Source organism: Tinamus guttatus, unplaced genomic scaffold, assembly GCF_059628265.1.
Source record: "Tinamus guttatus ecotype Peru unplaced genomic scaffold, ASM5962826v1 Tinamus_guttatus_pri_ptg000509l, whole genome shotgun sequence".
NCBI classification, from domain to species: Eukaryota; Metazoa; Chordata; class Aves; order Tinamiformes; family Tinamidae; genus Tinamus; species Tinamus guttatus.
The window spans coordinates 623838-646299 of record NW_028289043.1 but is presented as its reverse complement, the minus strand read 5'-3'; the positions used below and the strand labels follow the sequence as shown (position 1 = coordinate 646299).

At 39.3% G+C, this 22462-nt stretch overlaps 1 protein-coding gene across 1 annotated transcript; it reads right to left on the bottom strand.

Moving 5' to 3' along the window:
* Nucleotides 1-7044: 7044 nt before the first annotated feature.
* On the bottom strand, nucleotides 7045-18592 carry DBF4 (DBF4-CDC7 kinase regulatory subunit). The gene is made up of 11 exons (XM_088533561.1): nucleotides 18386-18592; nucleotides 16540-16734; nucleotides 15300-15350; nucleotides 14678-14747; nucleotides 14433-14506; nucleotides 14182-14212; nucleotides 13876-13918; nucleotides 12859-12990; nucleotides 10073-10187; nucleotides 9622-9746; nucleotides 7045-8153 (listed from the first exon to the last, which is right to left on the bottom strand). Exons 1-11 carry the CDS (start codon nucleotides 18554-18556, stop codon nucleotides 7100-7102), a joined length of 2061 nt encoding a protein of 686 aa, XP_088389687.1. The 5' UTR covers nucleotides 18557-18592; the 3' UTR covers nucleotides 7045-7099.
* Between the last annotated feature and the right edge of the window lie 3870 nt (nucleotides 18593-22462).

Here is a 22462-nt window from a genome sequence, read left to right as displayed (position 1 = left end):
TATAAATATGCAGTACAGTACACGGTAGAGTTACACGCTATCTAGTATTTGATATTTAAAATTTGGTGCCATTAGCAGGGACATGTACAACTCTACACTCAAATGCATTACTGAGTGTAACTGGTCATCTGCAACAGGGAAATGTGGCAGCTCTTGTTGTTGAATAACACAATAAAACCTTTTTGTTCAGTGGTTATTCATTCAGAAAATGGATATTACCTCAAAAGAGGAAGTGAATGCAATTTGTTCTATATGTAACTATAGAACAAAACGACTCAATTTTGAAGTTAAATTGATGGCACAGCCCGATTGGGAAGACTACATTGGCCATTCTCAAAGGGAATATGGCAAGGTTGGGTGAAGAAAAGTGATAGAAACCAGAAAGACCAGGATTGTTCAGAAAGATGACCAACAGGGAAAAATACGAGTTTATAGAGGTATTATGGAAAGATAGGTATTATGGAAAGATAGTAAGCTGGTGCCTTCTCTTCTTGCAGCATGAATAAGAGGACAGTCAATTAAACTAAAAAGCAGCAAATTCAAAGCAGGTAACAAACACGCTTTCATATAGCAAGTGATAGATCCTGAAGCGTTTACTTGGACTTTGTTCGTGATGCCAAAATTTTGAAAGATTGTAAGATGGATAAGACATTCTTATAGACTAAAAGAACGGCCCATTTTAGATAGAAGTCATGCGCTTTAAACCCAGTTTTTCATTCTAAGGTTACAAAGTAGGGGAGGGGAGAAATATCCCATATCTAGTTATTTGCAGAGGACTCTCTGCACTTCTTGTGACACGATTAGTGCAGAACTGCTGCTGGCCACTGCTGGAAGCAGGAGATTAGGCTAGGTGAACTGCAAATATGATTTAGCACTGGTAATTTCTCTAAAATTCTAGTGGTATAAATTTTCTTTATCGCACACGCACAAAAAATAAAAAAGCCTCCATTTACATATTTTTCCCAAAAGAGCATTTATTCAAGTGGCTGGAAGGCAAGCTGCCAGTAAAAAAATGTTTTTTTTTAAAAAAAAAAAACACTCTTGTGTATGTATTACAACACACCAAACATACATTCACTTAGGATTTTTCTGCTTAGATCTTCTGAGGTACCGCCTAGAGTCAGGTCAAGAAAGGTAGTAGTTAAAGTAATCCTCAGAGAGCAGCTAAATAGCTCCTTGGCTCAAGGAACAGGAGTGCAGGTAAGATTGAGGAATCTCTCTGAGCAGCAGGCCGTGCCCCTGCTGAGCTCCCAGCTCCCGCCCGCAGAGCTTGTCCCTGCGGGATGAGCTCCCACGGCACGCGCTGGGGCAGCGCCTGGACCCAGCACGGGGGAGACCCTTGTTCAAAGTCTAGTCGGCTTGGTGGCTCGAGCCTCGGCAACGATGACCATCATTTGGCAACTGCCTTCCCTGGACTAACCTTCAGGCTCTTACTGCTGGAGTTCCGCGTTGCAGAACTGCTCTGAGGGTCAGAGACAGACTGCTCTTTGTAACCCAGCTGTCCACTTGTACTCACTGGACACCAGAGACACTCAGTCTTGAACGGGGACTCCCCTGACTCCAACATTTAAAAGATTGGCACAAATTTGAAAGCCATGAGAATCTAAGGCTGCCTTATCTGAAGTGACATTAGAATCCACCCACCTAACTGCTTTGCCTCCCATATCTTTTTATGGTCCTGCATCTGGAATGCTCATTTTGTGTAACTGTGTTCTCTCATGCAAATACATTGCGAGTATCAGTACCCAACCATAACATTTATGGAACAAACAATTAAAAAAAAAAAAGGGTATCTATCCTGTGGCATCTTTGGAGATGTTAAACTGGTTAGTAAAACCTGTTCAGACTTGACTTCACTTTGCTACAGGTATCAGTGGTGATATTGCCATTAGTTGGTGTTACCTGTGGTATTTACATATATTTGATAGCAAAACAATCTCCTTATATGGTCCAGGGAACTAGTTATATAAAGAAATACATTTTGCCATTAAATTTGTAGTCTGCTCAAATATATATTCTACAGATACAAACCATACAACTGCTCTGGATAAACTGGCTGCTAGAATTTCTTCTCATTTGTCTTGAAGAGTTGCAATTAGAAGAATATTAGACTATATTAGAAGAATATAAAAGTCAGAGCTAAATTTAGGCAACGGTATTTGAAAACAAATAATTTGTCAGATTTTCTTACCTTTCTTACCTTTCTTATTTTCTTACCTTTCTTATTTTTCTATTGTATTTAAAGGGGACTCTAGCTGCAAGTAAATATCAAAACTATTTGCTCACCCAAGAATCACATAAAAGCTTGGTAAATTTTGTTTCTAGTTTTATATTTTATGATTTCAAAAATTCTACATATTTCTTAATGTGATCCAACCATATGTCTTAAAATTCTCAGATTCAAAGCATCTGTAGATCAAGATTACTTTGAGATAGAACCCCATTTAAGGCCAAGATATTATGATCCTGGTGCCACTGTGCTGGCAAGGTGATCAAAAAGCCCCTTAGGCCTCCTTTATCAGCCTTGGGTGCACATCAACAGCCCAGAGGACCCGTGGACTCATGGAGATTCTCCAACTGGGGAGCATAGAGGTTATTATTTTAATCCAGTATCCATGTTCCTCCTATATCAGAGGAGAACTACCAATTTTTTTCCCCCATTTTTCCTGTTCTGGACAACCACTGGAGATTTGTGAATATCAACAGTCCTTCAGAGCAGAGGCTCTTCAGATTAAGGAAGGAACTTTATTCACCCACAAATATACCTAAGGAACCATATTGCCTTCAAGTTATGTAGTCCAGGTAGCAACACAAGTGCTAGCAAGAATGGGTAATTGAAGACTACTTTCTTACAGGGTTGAAGTAGAACATAAATTTCGTCACCTCCTGCCCGTTGGTGACCTCTGAAGGCCAGAACAAGTATTACCATGCTCAGTGCTACTCAGATGATGCAGTTTGTTGCAGAGAAACTACGCTGCTCAATTTGTTCTCAGCAGGGCTGTGCTGTTTCTTGTACCACCAGCCTGATGCACCGTCCGCCAACCACCCTGGGCCCCGGCAGGGAGAACAAGCACCTGCCCTCACCACCTTTGCCAGGCCTAGCTTGGAGCCCAGCGCCTGCTCTGCAGCTGCCCAGCTCTTGCTTCCTTTGTCTGCAGCAGCAGAGTAACAAAGCTGGCGTGGCCGGATAGTCCCTTACTTGTTAAAAAAAAAAAAAAAAAAAAAGTCCTCCAAGCATGGCCAAGAAGTTTTGCAAGTTCTACTGCTCTAGCCAAAGGTCTCGGAGCATGGCCTAAGAACAGAAGGAAGAGGATCTTACCTCTGCTTACCTGGTGAAGGGCTCTCAGCCAAGCTGCTGTCTCACTTCCAGAGCAGAGCCTGCCAGTCCTGCCTTTCATTTCCATTTAGCTGTAAACCCAGTGTTGTAGGCTACAAATGGCACCATACATCTTCCTGACAAGTATTTTATTCCAGTTATAAAGGTGTGGACATGTTCTGGCACACTCTGGCACACGGTGCTTGAAAATCACTTCTTTATCTAAAGCTCAGCTGATTTTAAATGCTCTTTGCCTTCCTGAAGATGAAGTAGGACAGTTTGGGATTCCTGCCACAGCCAAGAGCAGTAAGATCCTTTGCCAAAAGAGTTGGCAGCCAGGACACTCCACATCTGGTGTAAATGTATACACACACAACCTGTAAAACCTAGGAATCTTGGATCCTTGCAGGATGTTGCTAAATTATTTTCAAACATACGGTTATCTTCAGGCTGACCTGTGCGTATGAAGCATTGGGAAGTTATTTCAGATCTTCCTTATGGTTGTGTGGCTTGAGTCATGAATCTCCACTATTATCCTATATCCATAGGAGCATCCATATGGATATCCATGTGTGTATACACACTCTCTGTATAAATACAAACACAGAGCCTGGGGAACTCTGTCCTCTCACCCACACTGCAGACTTAACTCAAGAGAAACAATGCTTCTACCTCAGATAAACACACACGGTGGGTCAAAACAAGGAAACAGTCTGTGGTGGTTGGACATCAACAGCAAAATGAGAAACTAGAATACTAGAGAAGATGCACCAAAGACATTACTTCCCATGGTACACTAACATCAGCTTTCAGCACTTGTATTTCTTTTAAATGTGGTTATCATTCCTATTTTTGTATTATGTAGCTTCAGTCTCCATTTTAAAAGACTTTACTGAATGATTTTGCTCTCTCCTGTAGTAGTACCTGAAGCACAAAGTAGGTGTGAACAGCCAGTAAAAACTCATCCTTACATTAAATTACCAAACCAGTCTACTCTCTGGCCAGGTTTTCAGCAATGGTACCTCTGTGTTCAAACATACGCCTGGTTTCAATACCATAAGGTTATGCTAATAAATAAATAAAAATTCATACCCCCACAAATATGCTTTCCTCACCTATATATAAAAATAAATAGCAACAGTGTTTGGACCGCAGGATAATCACATAATTAAGAGCAGTTTTAAAATGTAGAAGTAGAGGGAGGTGGTTTTGTTTGTTTGTTTTTTAAACTAGACTTTAAAGTGAAGTAATGGCTGACACAAACAGTAAAGTTACATTTTTTTAACAGTAAGATTTAGATGCTTCATTAAAATTGTTTTTCACACTCTACACGTAGGAATATAGCTCTAAATTTCACCTGTCACCACAAAAAGGAAGTCACAATTAATAACAACTGTTTCTAAACATAGTGTTCCAATTATCTAAACAAGATCCTCAAATTCATAGAATCATTTTTTTCTGCTGGAAGCTGCAGACCTACAAAGACAGTTCAAGCTGTTATGTATTAATTATCACACAGATGTAATAAGTGAACTCTAGTGCTAAAACTTTAGTCCAGTGAACTATGAGCTTTGTGAATGTTTGACTTGTCTCAGGATTCCTGACCCATTTTGTAACATTCATTTCTCTGCAGCCTTTAGATGAAACCAGAGACAGACAATTATTCTAGTAACTACTTGTCCATATTTAGTTATTTTTTTTCCAAATAACAGAGTAATTCATTTAAAACTTTTTTGAAAAAAAAAAATCAAACCTGCATAAATGCATGAAAATTAAGCACAACACAATGAACAGAACTGCCTTAGAGATAAAGTTAACATAATTGTAGGGCTATCTGATAAAAGCCTCCTTTACATGGCATGTAGTTAATAGGAGGTTTAATATGAGTATGATCACCTAAAACTGGCATCACAACTAGCAGGGCTTTTGGCAACCAGTAAAACTGACGTTTGTATCTTGTTCTGGGTTACGATGACTATTCTTCACATCACTATAATATAAACCTCTGAATTTTTCCCCCATAAGATTCCAAAGCCAGATTCTAATTGATGTTTAAGTTGCCTTTGTATATAGTGCCCATACGGTGTTGTATCTAATCATATAACATGCAAAACACAGTAAAAATGATTGGAGATGTGACAAGTAGATTTACTAACAGTGACTTGTTTTCACCTGAGCATTCTATATTAATGTAATTATATATATAAAACTAGGAATATATATCCCGGCCAGGTGGAGGCCATCAAATTAGACTAGTAAGAGTGGGACGGGAGAGTTTATGATCAGAGCGTTGCAGTGTGTGTTAGAGAAAGACCCACATTTTACGACTACTGTGGAAAAAAAAATGGAATTGAAGAACAAAGTAATTATTTTCAACAATTCAGAGTTCTACTTTAAAAAGCCACCCCTATAATACTACAAGCAAAATAAGTATGGAGACACACACACACTCCAGATCAATCATTTTTAATGTGTTGACTTTGCTCAACATTTTAATTTTCTTGTGAATCGCAGTTGAGAAGCAACTACAAACGCAGCCAGAACTGACCATAAGTTCAAGTGATCAAAACTAGTTCTTACCAGTCCCTACAGGTGACTACATTAACAGGGGAATGAGGACAACCACCTCCTTTCAGGTGATGGCAGTGCCCTCAACTCGCATACAGGCGAATCAGGAAGATTCCAGTTCATATGCTGTCTGAAGAAAGCAACCGCATCATCTTGCTCCCTCCTCTCTGCATGCCAAGAAGCTTCACCTACCTCTCTGTCAGCAGATATGCTCTACCTGAAGACAAACAGCAGTACATAAGGACAGTGACAGAACATTTGTTATTAATGTGAGTAGGAATGAAAATATCAACAATTTATGCAAAATGTAACAAGAGTAATTTCTGCTGGTTTAGACCCCACACACGATGTTAAGGCACTTCTGTTACTAATAAAGCTTTGTAGGTAACTGTATTTCAGTATTCATGCTCTGCACTGATGTGCAGATACTGAAAGCCCAGTGGGGATCAACTCTAGCAGAGACTCAGAGAACAGAAAGCGTCTTCCCAATTCTCCCGTACGTACTTTCACTCTGCCGCCACGTAAACTAGGGAGGAAGGCTGACAATTCTGAAAGAAAAATCAAATCAAGAACTTAATCAAATCAGAAACCTGTTGTGTTTTTGTTCTTGGCTTTTTGTGAACAGCAAAAAAAAAAAAAAAAAAAAAAAAAAACCACACACACAGTGTGCTTTCCTAATCCTAGTTTTCTGTAATAATGTAGAATCCCTGAGACAGCTTCACCAGATGAAGTATTAGCAAAGCAAAGCGTTCTGCTTTGCATCCTCTAACAAGACAGCAGCAGAAGGAAGAGGAATGGCAACAACCAAACTTCCACAAGCCACCAGTGAGGGGCCCTTTAGAAAGTAGCACCTTATTCATCATACCAGGTACATTCATTTATAATGGAGTAGACAAGTGTGCACATTCAGTGACTTTAGAAAACTATTATACTAGAAAGCAGCTACATATCACTTACTGATCTTGCCTAGGAACGTATTTAACCCCCTACCTGAGGTAAGAGTCTTTTTCTTCCTCTGATGAAGTAATACTTTTAAAGAAAAAAATCTTGATTATTTTATTTTTCATATTTTACACATATAGATGTATTTGCAAATGTATAAAGATAAAAAAAACCAAAACCATCTGTACATAAAACACAGGAATTAAAGCTTCCATGAATAAAGTCTTCAATCTACAAATTTATTTGAAAGTCATTGTATTAAATAAGGCACCATTAAAACCCAATAAATGGGGAAGAGGATGAAGAGGAAAATAGCGACCACGCAACATTTGTGCTCGGCCCTTCCCAGATATCCTTTATGCTCGTCAAATCTCTGTTCTCAGTGAAACTTGAAAACCCTCCAAAATCTGAGTTTACCTCACTTGTTTGAAATAATTCCAGTAAAGCCTGCACCGGTGAGCTACAAGCACTTTTCTTTTCTTCGGACACAGATAATCCATCAGCGTTCTTAGCAGACAACTCTACGTTCTGTTTCCATTTTTCTCTTTTATGTTTTCCTAAGCAAAGCTTTACTTTTCTGTGCAGCTTCCCAGATGGTGAACTGGGTGCTGTGCTGGCAGCCCATCCATTCAGCTCCTTGCTTGCAGCGGTACCAGAGGCATTCATATCCAGAACAACATTGTGCTCTAGCTGTTGATGATCGTCATACAAATCATGATGTTTTTTGATCAAAACAGGATTTGCATCCATTTTCTTCAGACACTTTGCTGGCTGAAGTACTGCATTATTTAATTTTCGTTTGGGCTGTGGTAAGGTTTTGTCTTTTTTAGTAAAATCTGTACCTTGAGTATGAGAATGTAATGAACACACACCTTCCTGTAAGCTCTGCAAATCCTTTCTAGGTACCTCTGGTTCAAAGATTTCTTTACTGAATGGCTCAGAAGCTTGAGACAAGTTCTTGATGTTTGCTTTGTCATCCTTCTGAGGCAGTAGCTGTATGAAGCTTGATGACAGAATAGTTTCTTTTACGTTTGAATCAGTTTTACTGTTTTCAACATTATTCCTGAATTTACCTTTTGCTTCTGAAAGTTGGGATAGATGACAGTGAAGAACTGAAGAGGCATATCCAGAAGGAGGGGGAGGCACTGGCATGGAATTTGAGTGTACTTCAGTAGGCCAATGATCCACCTTGAGCACCTGCATCGTACTATCCTTCCATGAGTTACTTTTCAATGAAAAGCACTGTCTTTTGAGTCGTTCTTTCAGCTCATCTGGTTTAGCTACTTTTCCAATAATAGGAGAAAAATATCCTGAACTACATTTTGTCCTTAAAAAAAAAAAATTACAATGATTAACAGGCTAATTGTTGAATTAAACTAGGGTAACAACATCACTTTAACCACGCAGTGCACACACACAAAAAACTAAAAAAAGCAACAAAGCACATGCACACTCCCCTCCCCATCTGTTTCTCTAGGAAGCGTGTGCCTTGTTTTTGAATTTGATGTTTCCCGATTGATTGCTCATGGAAATAATTTTAAATTCTCATGGAATTACTTTTAAAAATGCCCCAAGCAAGCAGTCCAGCAGCTAAATAAACTTCAGTTCACAACAGTATTAAGAACAAATTTAAGGACTATAATGGTATTATAAAATGACTATATATTCTTACAAATAATCCAATACATTGAAAAAAAATAAGCATTATATTTTCCTGAAATAGTATTTCAAGCCTAACCACTCTGAGCCCTTTCATATCACACAAAGGAAGAAATGCTTGCCTGCATTAGGCATTGCTGGCCTTCATTTATCTCCTGAATCATTTATCAGTAAAGCCAAGCAATCTTGAATTTAGTCACTGTTGCAACTAACCAAGAAAGCTGGGCTTAATTAAAGACACCTTTAAGACACCTTTAAGCAGCACTATCCTTTAGAATTTATTCATTTTCACCTAAATATTTCAGGATACAAGTCCTCTCCTTCTCCCATTCAAACTTTAGAGGATGAAGACAGAATAAACACGTGCATATGTGTATGCACAAAGAAACTGGAGAGGGAAGAGAACAACTGATTTGAGAGCTTACTATATTTTATCTATTTGCCTCTTTAAAAAAGAAAAAAAAAAATCAGTGAGAACAGAGCTGTGCAGATGCCTTTATAAAACTTTGCATTTTCGGTTACATAGTAAATTAATAATAAACACAACAAAAACAAATCATTATAGAAATTATTATACATTTTTCCCATTTTTTTATAGATTAAATATTCCATATATTATTATAGAAATAAATACACATCATTTTCACAGACCGCAAAGGAAGCGGAAAATGTCATTTTCAAGAATGCAACTACGGGGGAGGGAGAAAAAAATAATAATAATAATAATAAGCTTCACGGAAAGAAACTGCTTTCCTTAACCAGCACAGGCAGAAGAGAAACCAGCAGCTTTTGAGAGGAAGATGCGAATTACACTAGGAAAAGTTTTCCCACTAATAAGGAGATCGGATTGATGAGGGAGGCTATGATTTAACCTATTTAGTTGATTTTCTTTTATAAAGCTGAAGAACAGACAACTACTCGTTCCAGCCTTATTTTCCTATGATGCATAATGACTTTTTTCCACCAAAATTTCTGTTTTAGAGAACAGATTCCTCAAGTAACTGTTGCAGTGGAAATTTCAGAAATATATTTAAAAATATGAACTTGTTCTGCACCAGATTCAGAGTTGAACTACAGGATCTAAGTGTTCCACGTCTTAATTCATTCTGCTTTAAAAGTTAGAGGATGTAACTTACCTTTCAATTACTTTTGCATCATCTTTGTATTGAACAAACTCATAAGCAAACTTGGAGATGATCTCATCTACCACGTGATACTGTGTGCTCTGCGCGAAGCTGCGATGCTGCTCACTTTCAAGATGCTGGAAAGACAAAAGAGCCGTGGAGCAGAGCTGGTACTACACATGTGAGCACACAAATCAACGCAATGATACGGGGCAGTGAGCGAAGTGTTGGTTATTTATTATTGACAGGTCTCCAACACACAAAATGCACTTTGAGCTGCACTATCTAAAGTCAGCAATTGGTAATTACTTCAGGAAAGAGAAAAAACAAAACAAAAAGCTTGTAACTTTTTAGAAGCTATACTTGAAATATCTTTTACAATAAAAAATACCTTATAAATTTAAGACTTATATACTCAAAAATTTAAGACTGTTTGAAAACATATACTTGATATTTTACATACACTTTGCAGATCTTCATATTTCTTCCCACAACATTCACAATATCCTCTCTTTTTTTTATCCTTCTGAGGGAGCTGAACAGGAGTTCCACAGTCCTTTTCACTATTTGTTTTGTTTCTGTTAACAGACAAGATATATATTAGTCTTAAATGTGGAGCTCTACCCTGAACTTGCTTCTCATGTTATTTGTTCATTCTGATTCAGTAAATTCCAAAGAAAAAAAAAACTGCTCAAAATATTTATATTACATTAATCAATGCTTAGGAAAACACAGGAAAGAAAATACAACATAATGATTAAACTGAAAATAAAACAAACAGATTTACCAAAACAAGATAGGAAGACCCTGTGAAACTATATGAAAGAGTAAAACTTGTCTAGGCGAAATTGACAAATCAAAGACAGTATTGAAATCTCAATGAACAGCAGATAAGAGAAGAAAACTGGTAAAAGGAAGAGAAGAGAAAGAGAATCCTAACATCTCATCTGCCATCAGTCTTCATCTCCAGACAACATGCAGCAAAAGCCTTTGGTCTAATTGGACCAATTTGGTCTAATTTGGACTTCTCATTCCTAAATAGAACAGCCATATTTGTTGGCTGAATGTAACTTCAACACTCCAACTAAATACCTTTTCTGCCCATTTTTCTTGCTACAGGTTTAAGTGGAAACATGGGGAAACAAGCTCTTCTCTCACATAAAAGCACACAATGATTTCAGTATCACTTCCATTGCCTTCAATTTTTTTTGTTTGCTACTGTTTGCTGTAATTTGCTATTATACTTCCACAGGAGGATATGCTAGTAGTAAACCACAAGCATCCATCCCTCCATTCCTTTTAGCCAGGAGGAACAGTGCCACCTCCCTGCCTAGTCACAAATCAGCACCATCCTCCCGACCTGCCCTGTTCCAGCACAGATGCAACTGCAGGGTCTGGATATCAAACCCTGTCCTGACAAACCACCACCTTGCACAAAGCAGCGTAAGGTACTGCCTGGCGTGATACATTTGGGCTACCTTCTAAACCAGCTTTCAACAAACGAGTCTAATTCAACAACAGCCATTCCAACATTTTGTTTATTTCACAGAAGAGGCTCTGACTGTGTTTTTACCTCTATTAACAAGGGCTTTTTCATTTTCTCTCTTTAAAACTATAAAAGATTACAAAGAATTAGGAAAGTTTGTGATGACACAATAGAAGGGTCAGAATTTACTATCAGAAGAATACATAATGTTGGTAGGCCTTGTTTTATGCAGAAGCAAATAAATTTGACAACTTAAACAAGCTTCTCTTTCCCAGAGAAGACAAAACAAATGAGCATTCCCAGTAATCCCTCCCACAACTGATGGCCCTCTGCTCACGCTCACCTATTTCATACATGAAATAATATCCCACTGAAGCCCTCTGTGGAAGGTGCCAAATTGAAAAACTAAGTAAGAAATATTCACAGCAACTTAGTTTCTGAAGTTTAACTTGCATATCATATTCCTTAGTTCATACAGAGTAGAACATTGTCTCTTTAAGATACTCAACACAATAAGGGGCCCTTTCTAACCCCTTTCTTCACAGTGAAAAAGGCACCACCACAAATCCCTTCACTGCTGCCCAGGTTACCACTGTGCTACACTTGTTCTGCTTGCTACATTCACTGCCAAATGGAGAGGGAATCACGGCAACACCAACTGACACTTCCAACAACAGAACAACACTGAAGGCTGTACGGACCATGAAGAATCCAGCAATTATTTTATGAAGACAGCAAGTATTGCATCTATATCATACATTTATTTTCCTAAAGAGAACACACATCACACTGGAAGACCAAGTAACTGCAGATAAAATGGTCAGTGTGGCTGTGTTAGACAAAAACACTTGCATTAGAAAATGAAGTACTTTGTATCAGAAACTACAGAGGACAGAAGAGCAGATAAACTTATCAGATACAGAAAGTGCTGTGAAAAGCTAATTTTCTTCTCACTAAATAAGTTTAGTCTTTCACATGAACACTGTAATATCAATTTTGAAGTTAATGAAATAGTCATCAATGCTTCACGTATCTTATGTGGAAGGAGTTCAGGAAAGCATTATTCAAATCACCAGAGAATAGAAACTTTTAAGTAGGGTCAAATCATAAACTAATTCACCAAAAATTGTAACTGCATCTACAGTGCTCAAACACAGCCTGAAAGCCAAAACATGCCATCTGAACCTTTGTTACAAGGCCAACCACAGTTCCATTGCTATAGGTAGTATCTACTTTCCATGTCTCAAGAATTCAAGCTATATTACTGAACCTGATTTTTATACACATAATTCTCCCACGTAAAGCAGGTGCCCCCCTTAGCAGCAATGATTCTGTATCACAACTGAAGTTGCATCACAACTTTAATATTTAAAAATATTAACTGTCTAGTTTATGCTGACTATAAAAGTGTTAAATGAAGATCCATCAGATTTACTTGTAAAATACTTACTGGATGGCATCCAAGATGAGGACAAAGAAGAAATCAGTGGCACAAAGGAGTAAGATATCTTATGCTGACCGAGGATAATAGAAGAAGACCAAATATCTGTATGTATCTCTTTGCCCAAAAGAGAGACTAAAGACAGAATAAAGAAGGTACAGAAAGACAGACAAACACCAACAGCTATAGAGAATACAACAACCAAGACATGCATATGGTGTTAGGTATCATAAAAGATAAGAGGAGAAGCAATTATTTTGGAAAACGGACTCTTCACCTCTTTCTCCTCTATCCACAACTCAATAATGAATTTTCAAGATACCTTTGCTTAGCCTGAGCTTGTTTTTGACCACAGGGATGCTTCTTATCTGCTTCAAATGGACTATATGGTTTTGGAACACAGTAGTTCAGAATTGGGAAATTGGGTAACTGCAGGTAAAATGGTCGGTAGTGGCTGTATTAGACAAAAGAGTTGTGTTAGAACCACTGGAAAATTAAAAAAAAAAAAAGTAGCTCAAAAAGTGTTTGTCTTTTACACATAATATACATAATCTTCTGGGATATTTATCTGCTTAGCATTTTAAATCATTCCTTCCTTCTCAACCTGAGACTTTCCTCAAAGCAGAAAATTTGCCTTGAGTTTCAACAGCTGTCTTACACAGTCTGCAAGTGTATGGCTTTCATGCCTGTGCAGAACTGAGTAACAAACAATACAATCCACATTCCAGAGAAGTAACTAGAGCAGCACTGCGAAAAAATAAAGTTAGATTAATGGCTTTTTATTTTTAAGAAAAAAATTGATCAAGAAAATAAAGTCATTTCTTGAAATTGATTTTAAGTACAGCAAACCCATTTTCCTTACACCTACCTAAACACTTTATCAAGGAGATGAATGCTACTGAACTGGAGGACAAGATTTTATGTTAATACACAGAGTTTTATTAACCTTTTAGGCTGCAGGATTGGAATCCAAGAAAAAAAAAATAGGTGAAATATCAAGGCTCAATTATTTCAAGTTTCCTTTAAATTCACCTGGCTCTTGGCAGGACACAAGTCTGCCCGACCTTACAACCAGAAGCTATAATTTATTCTCTACTGCTGTAATAAATATTCCCAACTAAACTACTACCTCTTTGATCTCATTCAGTGGCTAAACACAGATACCTACCACAGAGCATGTGACACAATTTTGCATCTTACTAGAGGAATCCTGCTATGCATAACATCTAAAGTCAGCAAAACCAAAAAGACATCTGAAGGCTACTTCCTCAAGGTATACAAGGTGTTTCTCAGTGATTCACTTTACAAACTGCATTACAAATGTATAAAGAACACTTACCGACTTCTATCTTCCACCTTCACAAATGGGTTTTTCAGTTTACCTGATTCAGGGAGGAAAAAAGTAAATTAAAAGAAAAATACTTTTCTTCATTTAGGAAGTTACTTCAATACCTGAATAGATGAGCTGACATTATTTTAAAACGCATCATGCTTGTTTTAACAGACTCCTGATTCCGAGGAAGTTTTCCCAAAAGCTTTTCTAAAGCCTACAAACTGGAATATATCAACACGCTTCACCAGATGAGAACCATACTTTATTTTTAAATATTCAATATGAAACCTCTGCACACACCGAAATACTCACTTCTTGACTTTTGCACAGCACATCGTTTTCCCTGTTAAAAAAGGGAAAGAATAAAACCACTGTGAATAATATTTTGCATTTTACTTAATACTTCGCTTCTATTTTTCAGTGATATTTTAAAATCAATCCATAAAAATCTCTTAATCAATGAAAAACAAAGCAAGCAAGAGTTTACTAAATTCATATCAATCACCATTTGTCTGTTTGCCATTTGTCTTTTAATGAAGAAAATCTTACAAAGATTCACTTACCACATCCTTAGAACTGCTCGCTTTTTTGACTAGGTAGAGCTCCTTTTTCTTTTGTTCAATGTAATTCTTAATATCTTGCAAAAAATGGGAGAATTAAATACAAAAATTAACTCAGCTAAGTATAAGCGATTTGTTTTTTTTGGTTGGTTGGTTTTTTTTTTTTTTTTTTTAACGTGCATGCAACAAAATAATAGTTAAATCAATGCTAAAAGTTCAAATTAGAATTTATCAACAAAAATATTTACCATCAATATGAAGTATCTTCACTCCCCAACTCAAAGCATTGGATAATATGCTACCAGAGGGAATTAATTCCTGCAAACAGTAAACTTCATTAATACTTTTAAATAATACATGACAAAGTGTAATATAAAATCAAATAATAGGACACCCGAAATCAAAGAACAGACTCCCCCCCCCAAAAAAAAAAAAAAATTGTCACTTTCCTCAGCTGTTTTTTCCATCTCTATTTCACAGCATTTCATGATCAAAAGGAGATTATACTTACCTTTCACATAGCCAAAACTGTAAAAAACCTATTGTCTAAACCTATAGTAACTAAGAATTTGAAGATATTGAATTGATCCATTTACTTTAATTTCACTAGGACCTCTTATAAATGCTAAACATAGTAAAAACCTGGCTAAGTTATATAATTCTGGTCGTAAGACTCTACAGACACTTCCAGTTCTTCAGGCAGTACCCCACAAACGTGACCTGACTGCTGAGAAGAATCCCAACTTCTGCTTGCACGTTCCATGAGAACTGTGTTGGACCCTGATTCTTCTTCTCACTGCTTGTTTTTGAGAAGAGCAACACAAACTCATTGTTTTTTTTCAGCACAAATCTGCAGGTTAGTCATCTTACCTGCTCTTTGATTGCTTTTTCAACTAAAGATTTTCCTCTGCTCATTCGTACCTACATTAAAACAGAAACACTATCACATTTGCAGTTAAGTTAAAATCCATTTCAGAAGGCAAAAGCTAAGGCAGGTTAAATTTCAGCTGACATACCTATTTTAACTATAGTAGTCTCCTTTTTTTCCTGATTGTACTGTTGTTTTTCACTAGTTTGTATCTTCCCTAAAAGGTTGCAGTTGATTGAGTCTGACCACAAAAGTACTTATTTTTTGGCATTCGCTTTGGCCAAAAACTGAGCTTCCAGCAACTGGAATCTATGCCAAATTAGGCCAACAGTCATGAAGGTGACCATAACCTCACTCTTAGCCACTGTCTTCTAAAGTGCAGCTTGTTCTGAACACTATTTGTTAATAATGACCATACACACACCTATAATGACTATACACATGCCTATTTGGTACTATTTTTGTTGTTTGCAAGACAAGGTGATTCCCATCTGTTTTACAGTACAAAAGACCAGCACTCCAGCTGGCTCACGGCCATAGTCTTAAGTAAGTGCCATGTACTGTACAGCTTTAGTTTCTACCTGTATTCTCAATACTCGTATGACTTGTCCATGCAACAAATTTCAAGCAAGCCTATGCAAATTTAGGCATCTATAGTTTCTGTATAGGCTGTATTCCTAAGGAGACTGGGGGCATCAGGCGCCCTCACAAGACTGCCCATACTGATCCAGTTGTCAAACATAATAGGATCAATGTTCAATCATAATTCTAACATTACATATATGACAGAGCGCTGGAACAGGCTGCCCAGAGAGGTTGTGGAGTCTCCTTCTCTGGAGATCTTCAAAACCCGCCTGGACGCAGTCCTGTGCCACGTGCTCTAGGTGACCCTGCGTGTGCAGGGGGGTTGGACTAGATGACCTCTAGACCCCTTCCAACCTTAAGCATTCTATAATTCTATATATATATCATAGAATTATATAGATTATTAAATTATAGAATATCATATCATCAGATATATATATATACACACACACACACCAGATTTTAGTATGGTTGCTTTATTTGCAGCAAATGTTTTTAATTATTTTTGCTCTGCTTAATTAGTTTGAGTTTAAAATTTAAAAGATTTAAGAGATACAAAAATGTATTAACACAACAGACATCTTTAAGAAAAAAAATTTACGAGAAAAACTAGAAGAGATTATCTCACAGGTTGTACTCGATTCATAAGCAACTTACTGCATCTGCTGTCTTAAATGAATTGCCATCATGTCGATCTCTTCGGCTGCTGGGATGAGGTGAACTGTTACCTCCATTTTGGGCAGATTCTGGGCTAGGGGCTGGAGAAATCTGACCAAGGGTTGGTGCAAATTTTGCCTCCTTTTTAGTAGAAACGAGATAGCTAATGTCTTTGCTAAGAAAGCCTTCCACTTTCTAAATAAAAAGGAGAAAAAAAAAAGCTTTATTTCTGGTCAATAAATCAGTTAACTCTCTGCTTTGCATATACTAAACAGAAAAAAATGATTTGCAGGAAATAAGTATAAAAATGTTGAATAATCAAGATATTTCTCTAATCTAAGATGACAATTAGAATTAAGTAACAATTACATTTTACCTGTCAAAATTTCTATTTTCTATTTCTTAATATTATATTATGTCAGACTAGATAATGTGTAAGACTAATGCTAAGTTTAAAGAGCTGTATCTAATTTGAATCGTTTAGTAATATTTTGTCTCTACTGAAAATTCATATAGTACCTTGCTTCACAAGTGTTAGTTTCATACCTGCTCCTCCAGGATCAAAAAACAAAAAAACACTCTGCCAAAATAATTTCAGAGGGGTTAGCAGGTTAAGCAGCTCCCTTTAGCTGCTCTGATTAAAGGCATTTTTTGACAACTGTACAGTTGAGATTCCTTCATATAAATTCAAACAATTCAGTGTTGAAGCAGACAAAACAATTGCCCATCTTTTCTGTTAATATGATACCCTGTGCTGGGCTTGGATGAAAGTGACTTTTCCATATATAAAGGATGAGAGAAATAGAAAAAAGTATCTTAAGAATGTGGCTTTCAGCAGTTTGCTTACAGCAAATGCCCGAAAGTCCTAAGGTTAAAGGGCAGATTCTCAGTGGAGTTTGCTATACAAACCCCTCAGTTTAAAGTCCCAGGCTGACCCTGCTCTTTATACTGTTTACAGGCACACATCACTGTCCTTTCTTTAAGCCATTGTTCCTATTCCACACCTCAGCACCCACGCTTTTACTCCTGTTCTTAACTATTCCCCAACTCTGCCCTTCTTTAGCTGATACCCTGTCCCCCATACTGTAGTTCATGTTTCAGACATCAGTTTTCCACCTACCCTACAAAATGTTTCTCTCGAAAATCATTTGGGCCCAGCAATCCCACAAGCTCTTTCTCCAATTCCTTCTCCACTGTCTGCTCTGAACACAAAGATGGACAGATACATCCTCCCTCTTTCACCAAGTGATAGCTACCCCAGCTCAGCCTTTATAAACCTGCCACCACACCACGTGCTTCAGGCATTCAGGCAAAATAAAGCAAAACACCATAAAAGCGCTTAACTCAAGAAATAATCTTATTGAATAACCTGTACCAAGCTTATAAGCATTAGGGCTCATTGAGAAATTTTATATCTATTTTAAGACTTTCTAGAAACATATGCAAAACATTACTCGAACACCATTTTTAGGCTCAGCCGAAAAACCGTAGTTGTAACATTTTCTAACATGCAAAGAAAACTGTCAAAATAGTCAGAAGTTGCAGAAAATTTCAACTCAAACAACTAAACTTATTAAACCTAGATAAAATTCTAACAAACAAATTAATAATCAACTAAAACCAAGCTTCAACCCCCTTTATTACAAATAGCGTAGTGTCTTTTATCAATATAATAAATGAAATAATTTATTGATAAATCCATCATTCACATGGATTTATCACTACCAAAAAATTTAGCACATATATAGTATACATAACTTCAAAATGCAGTAAGAAAAACAAGGGAAAGTCATCCCACATGGACAAATTTTCCTCTAGTTTCGTAAATGTCTGTTTATTAACTTACCCCTCCTAGATCTTTAAGGTCCTTCTCTAATTTTTCAGAGATCACATTTGACGGAATATCAAGGTAAAACACCTTCCCAGTAAGTGGCTTATATTTAAGTTTCTCTGGTTTTATTATATCCTTTTTCACTGTCTTCAGAGAAGATTTTAACTTTTCCGCTTTTGCTTGCATTCCACTTGCTGCCAAAGAAAGGGAAATTTAAATGCTTGTACAGTAGGTATTCCTGTGTTTAATTTTTCTTCTGAAAACAAACAAAAAGTTTAAAATACTGGAAAGGAAAAAGCAAGCTTCTACATAGTATACAACTTTTAAAATAAACTGTTAACGTCATCATAGCTTTGCTTATCTCTTAATTTTTAGAAGACAACCATTTAAAATATTTAAGACCAAGGGCTACACAAATGGCTTGAGCCCCTACGCAGCAAACATTCTTTCCACACTATTTTTCCATATCCATTGCCATGGAATTCAAATAGGCTATCAAAATTCTTGAAAACAGACATGTGTGTAACTAATTGCCCACTTGAACTCTAGGTATTTAAAAAAATTGCTTTCCTAAAAAAAAAATAATTAAGAAAATAAAAACACTGCCAGTGCTTGCATATTCCATCTTAAAACAGCATATATATCCCTGATATATAGTGTCCTCACTCTTCTCAGCCAGCTTCGCAAATCTCTGCTATCTTTGAACCACTATGTAGATACCAGCTTCTAGTCACTGATGACCACCAGAGCACCCTTTTAGAGAAACACAACTCATCACACTCTACTACTCATCTGAAAGAGAAAGGATTTACATAGATACACCGAAACAAAAGCAGCTGAAAAGTAACTGAAACTACAAAAGAAAAACAGAAAAAAAAAAGAAAACAAAACAAACCTGTAAAACCAAGATTCTCCCTTTTGTTATCTGAGCACCCCACCTGAGAGGCAGTAAGACTATGCTTAATTTCAGGAAGCTGAACATCAATCTAGTTACAACAGCTCTTTTTCCTCTAGAGAATTTTGCTCTAGCACTAAGAAACAACATCTAGGAATGCAGCTGTGCTGGTGACCTTTCCTCACACAGAGCTAGATCAGACTAATTAAAGAAAAATTTTGGTCCAGATGAAAAGTAAGCCTCATTTCCCCAGGAAAGTCTCAGGAGCATAGTACACAGTTCTGTGAGAACATCAGCTCAATATTGATTAGGAATCAAAACAGAAAAAAAAATGTAAAGGCAAAAAGGAGTCAAAAGAGTAACAATAATAGTTACAATCAAATGTTTAAAACGAATTATGTGAGGAACTACTTTGAAGATTCAGACTTGACAGTCTAACAGTTTAGAGGAAATACAATAAAAACATATAAAATCAAGAAGAAAACAGAGTGCCTAAACAACTTTTTCCAATACACGACGAGTACAAAATGAACAAGAGGAATTGGTTCTTGTGCAGCAGGCAACCCTGCAGCACATTGCCAAAGAATGCTGCAGTCACAAAGGGAAACTGGACAAGTGCATGGAAGAAGGACATGTTGCGGGGTTCCAAATGCACAGGCATGATGTGCAATTCATGAAAGCGCTGCAGCTGACTAGAGCTGGGAACTAAATAGTATTATTAGAGTAATTATACTTCCCCTGGAATTACACTTTCACAGGAAGTGTAGGAATCCACATGGAAACGACTGAGGTAGCCAGGACCATCCAAGACTGACAGGATGTCGGTTTTATGTTGTCTTTTCTTCTGCTGACTGACAACCTACTACTAGTTGCTACTCTGTTTTGAGCTGCTTCCTCAGACAACCACAGCTGCTGCACGAAACGGTTCTTCTAGAGATTAAAAAAAGGCTTTTGTTATGCATTCCCTCCCTAACTGAAACTCTCTGAGCTGAAGGAGGGAGAACCACCACTGATACTGCAGGGTTCTGTTAGCAATAGTTAAGAATAGACAGAAACAAAGCAGGAATTGACGTAGGTTTAGCAGAATCTGGGATACCAAAAAAAATAACCATGGAAACAGGAAAATGCAGCGGCCTGGGATAGCACAACGCATTGAAAGCTGAAGAAGGATGCAGTGCTGGGCAGGAGGTAAACAGACGTGTGAACGTGAAGTGCCGTAGCAAGGCAAGAACCCAGGGTGCTCTTACACCCAACAGGCACACACCACAGCCAGCACAGCTCAAAGATTAACACTCCAGATACTGCACTTAACCCTGGAAAAGGCTTATCAAGCATCTCAGGCACGATCAGAAGCTTGGCGCCAGTTGGCGGCCCTGCAACAAGGCAGCAGTGGCTCGCGAAGCCAACTGCTTGGTACTGAAGCCATGCGATGCCCCGGCCCAGCGCGCGGCTGGCCCCGACCGAGCAGCCCGCGGCCTGGGGGATTTCAGCAGCGCTGCCGCTCGGCGCCTACGTCAAGAGCTCCCAGGAGGCGGCCAGGGGCCTGGCTCAGCGCTGCCCTTTCCCCTACAGGCGCCCATGCTGAATCCTCAGAACCACGCAGGCGTTAAGAGAAAAGAAAAATTTCAAAAAGGAAACAGCAAAAAGCAAGCCGCCAGGCGCCGAGGCGGGAGCCAGCCCTGCTCGCGGTGCTCCCCGGCACGGACAAAGGCAGCGCAACGCGGGCTGCGAGGCCCGGGCCCCGCGGCCGCCCCGCGAGACGTGACCCACCCGGGGCCCCGCGGCCGCCCCGCGTCCCCCGCCCAGGCGCGCTGCTTCCCGCCGCCGCCACCTTTCACCTTCCCGCGGGTCGCGTCCTCCCGCGCCCCCCCGCTCCACCAGCGCGGCCGCGGGCCGCCTCACCTCGCCGGGCCGGGGAGCGGCGCCGCCGCGGGCCGAGCCCCAGCGAGGGTGGGCGCCGGGCGTCAGCGCGGCCCCGCGCGCGGCTTCCCGGGCGGCGCGGCCCTGCGAGGCGGCGCGGCGGGCCAGACGAGCACGGGCCGGGCCGGGAAGGGAAGGGAAGGCGGGCCGGGCGGCGCCGCTGGAGGCCGGCGGCCGTTAGCGCGCGAGGCGGGGCCGGGCTGCGCCACCGCCCGCTCAGCGCGCCGCGAGTCGCCTCAGGGGCCGGCGGGCGCCATCGCCCCCGCGGCAGTGTCGGGGCGCCCTTACCGCGGGCTCCGCCGGCCGGCGGGCGGGAGCAGCGTGCGAGCCCCGGCAGGAGGGGCAGCCCGGGGCGCCGCGGGGAGGTCGCGGCCTGGGCAGGGCGGCGCCGGGGGGCATCTGCCGCCGGCTGTAAAAAGAGCCCTCCGAGCGGCGGCCAGCGAGAACTGCTGTGGGGCGTGTGCGAAAGCGAAACGTCGTCTGAGCCCGCCGGAGCCTGAGCGGCGATTGCCGCTTCGTCAGGGTTTGGTTTGAAGTAACATACCTTAACGGGGTCAGAGGTTACTGACTCAGCTGTGTTTATACAACCTCTAGGGCTTCGTGTTGTAATCCTCCTACCAAGTGCCGGTGACAGTGATAGCATAAAAGGCCAAATCCACTTGCATGATGGTCTTTCAGCTAATACATACGTATGTGTATATCTATTGATCTATATATATATCCCAATTGTTTTGTTTTTAACCTTATCCCAGTCAACCTTTTCTTTCTCAGGTAACCTTTGAGGCCTTACCCCCAACCTTGAAGTGTTTTCTGTCCTTTTGGAACATAAAGTCATAATGGGAGAGGGCAAAGTGCCGATTTCAAGGAAAATGTTGTGCTTTCTTCACGTTCTGGTTACAGCATGCAGCCTGTCTGGGCTAGTTCACAGCTCAAAAGGCTGCAGAAAACAGTGTTAGCATCAGAGATTTAAGCTGTTGCCCTAGTTCAGTAATGATCTCCAAGGGAAACTACAGAAAAGAAACTAATCTGTGCTGTTCAGTGATCTGCATAGGGAAAAAAAAAACTTAATTTTTCTTGCTTTTCTCACAGGAATGATAGAAGTAGAGGAGAGCTAGATAAATTATTCTGCCATGCTGCAGTTTATGGCCCACAAACTCCACATTTATTGCTGTACAGCAAATTTGCATGCTCCTAAATGCTTTGTTGCAGCAAGAAGTGATACGTATTAAATTTACAAAAATCTAAACATCATAATCCATTAAGAATAATGGAAGAGA

What these genes read in the sequence shown, in the direction of transcription:
- DBF4 (XM_088533561.1), bottom strand. Translation starts at nt 18,556, where the DNA reads ATGCAAGCAAAAGCGGAAAAGTTAAAATCTTCTCTGAAGACAGTGAAA. An exon ending in TGCTGTGCAAAAGTCAAGAA is followed by an intron (nt 13,919 to 14,181) that starts GTGAGTATTTCG and finishes TCCCTGAATCAG; the next exon opens with GTAAACTGAAAAACCCATTT. An exon ending in GATGCAAAAGTAATTGAAAG is followed by an intron (nt 8,154 to 9,621) that starts GTAAGTTACATC and finishes TTTTTTTTTAAG; the next exon opens with GACAAAATGTAGTTCAGGAT.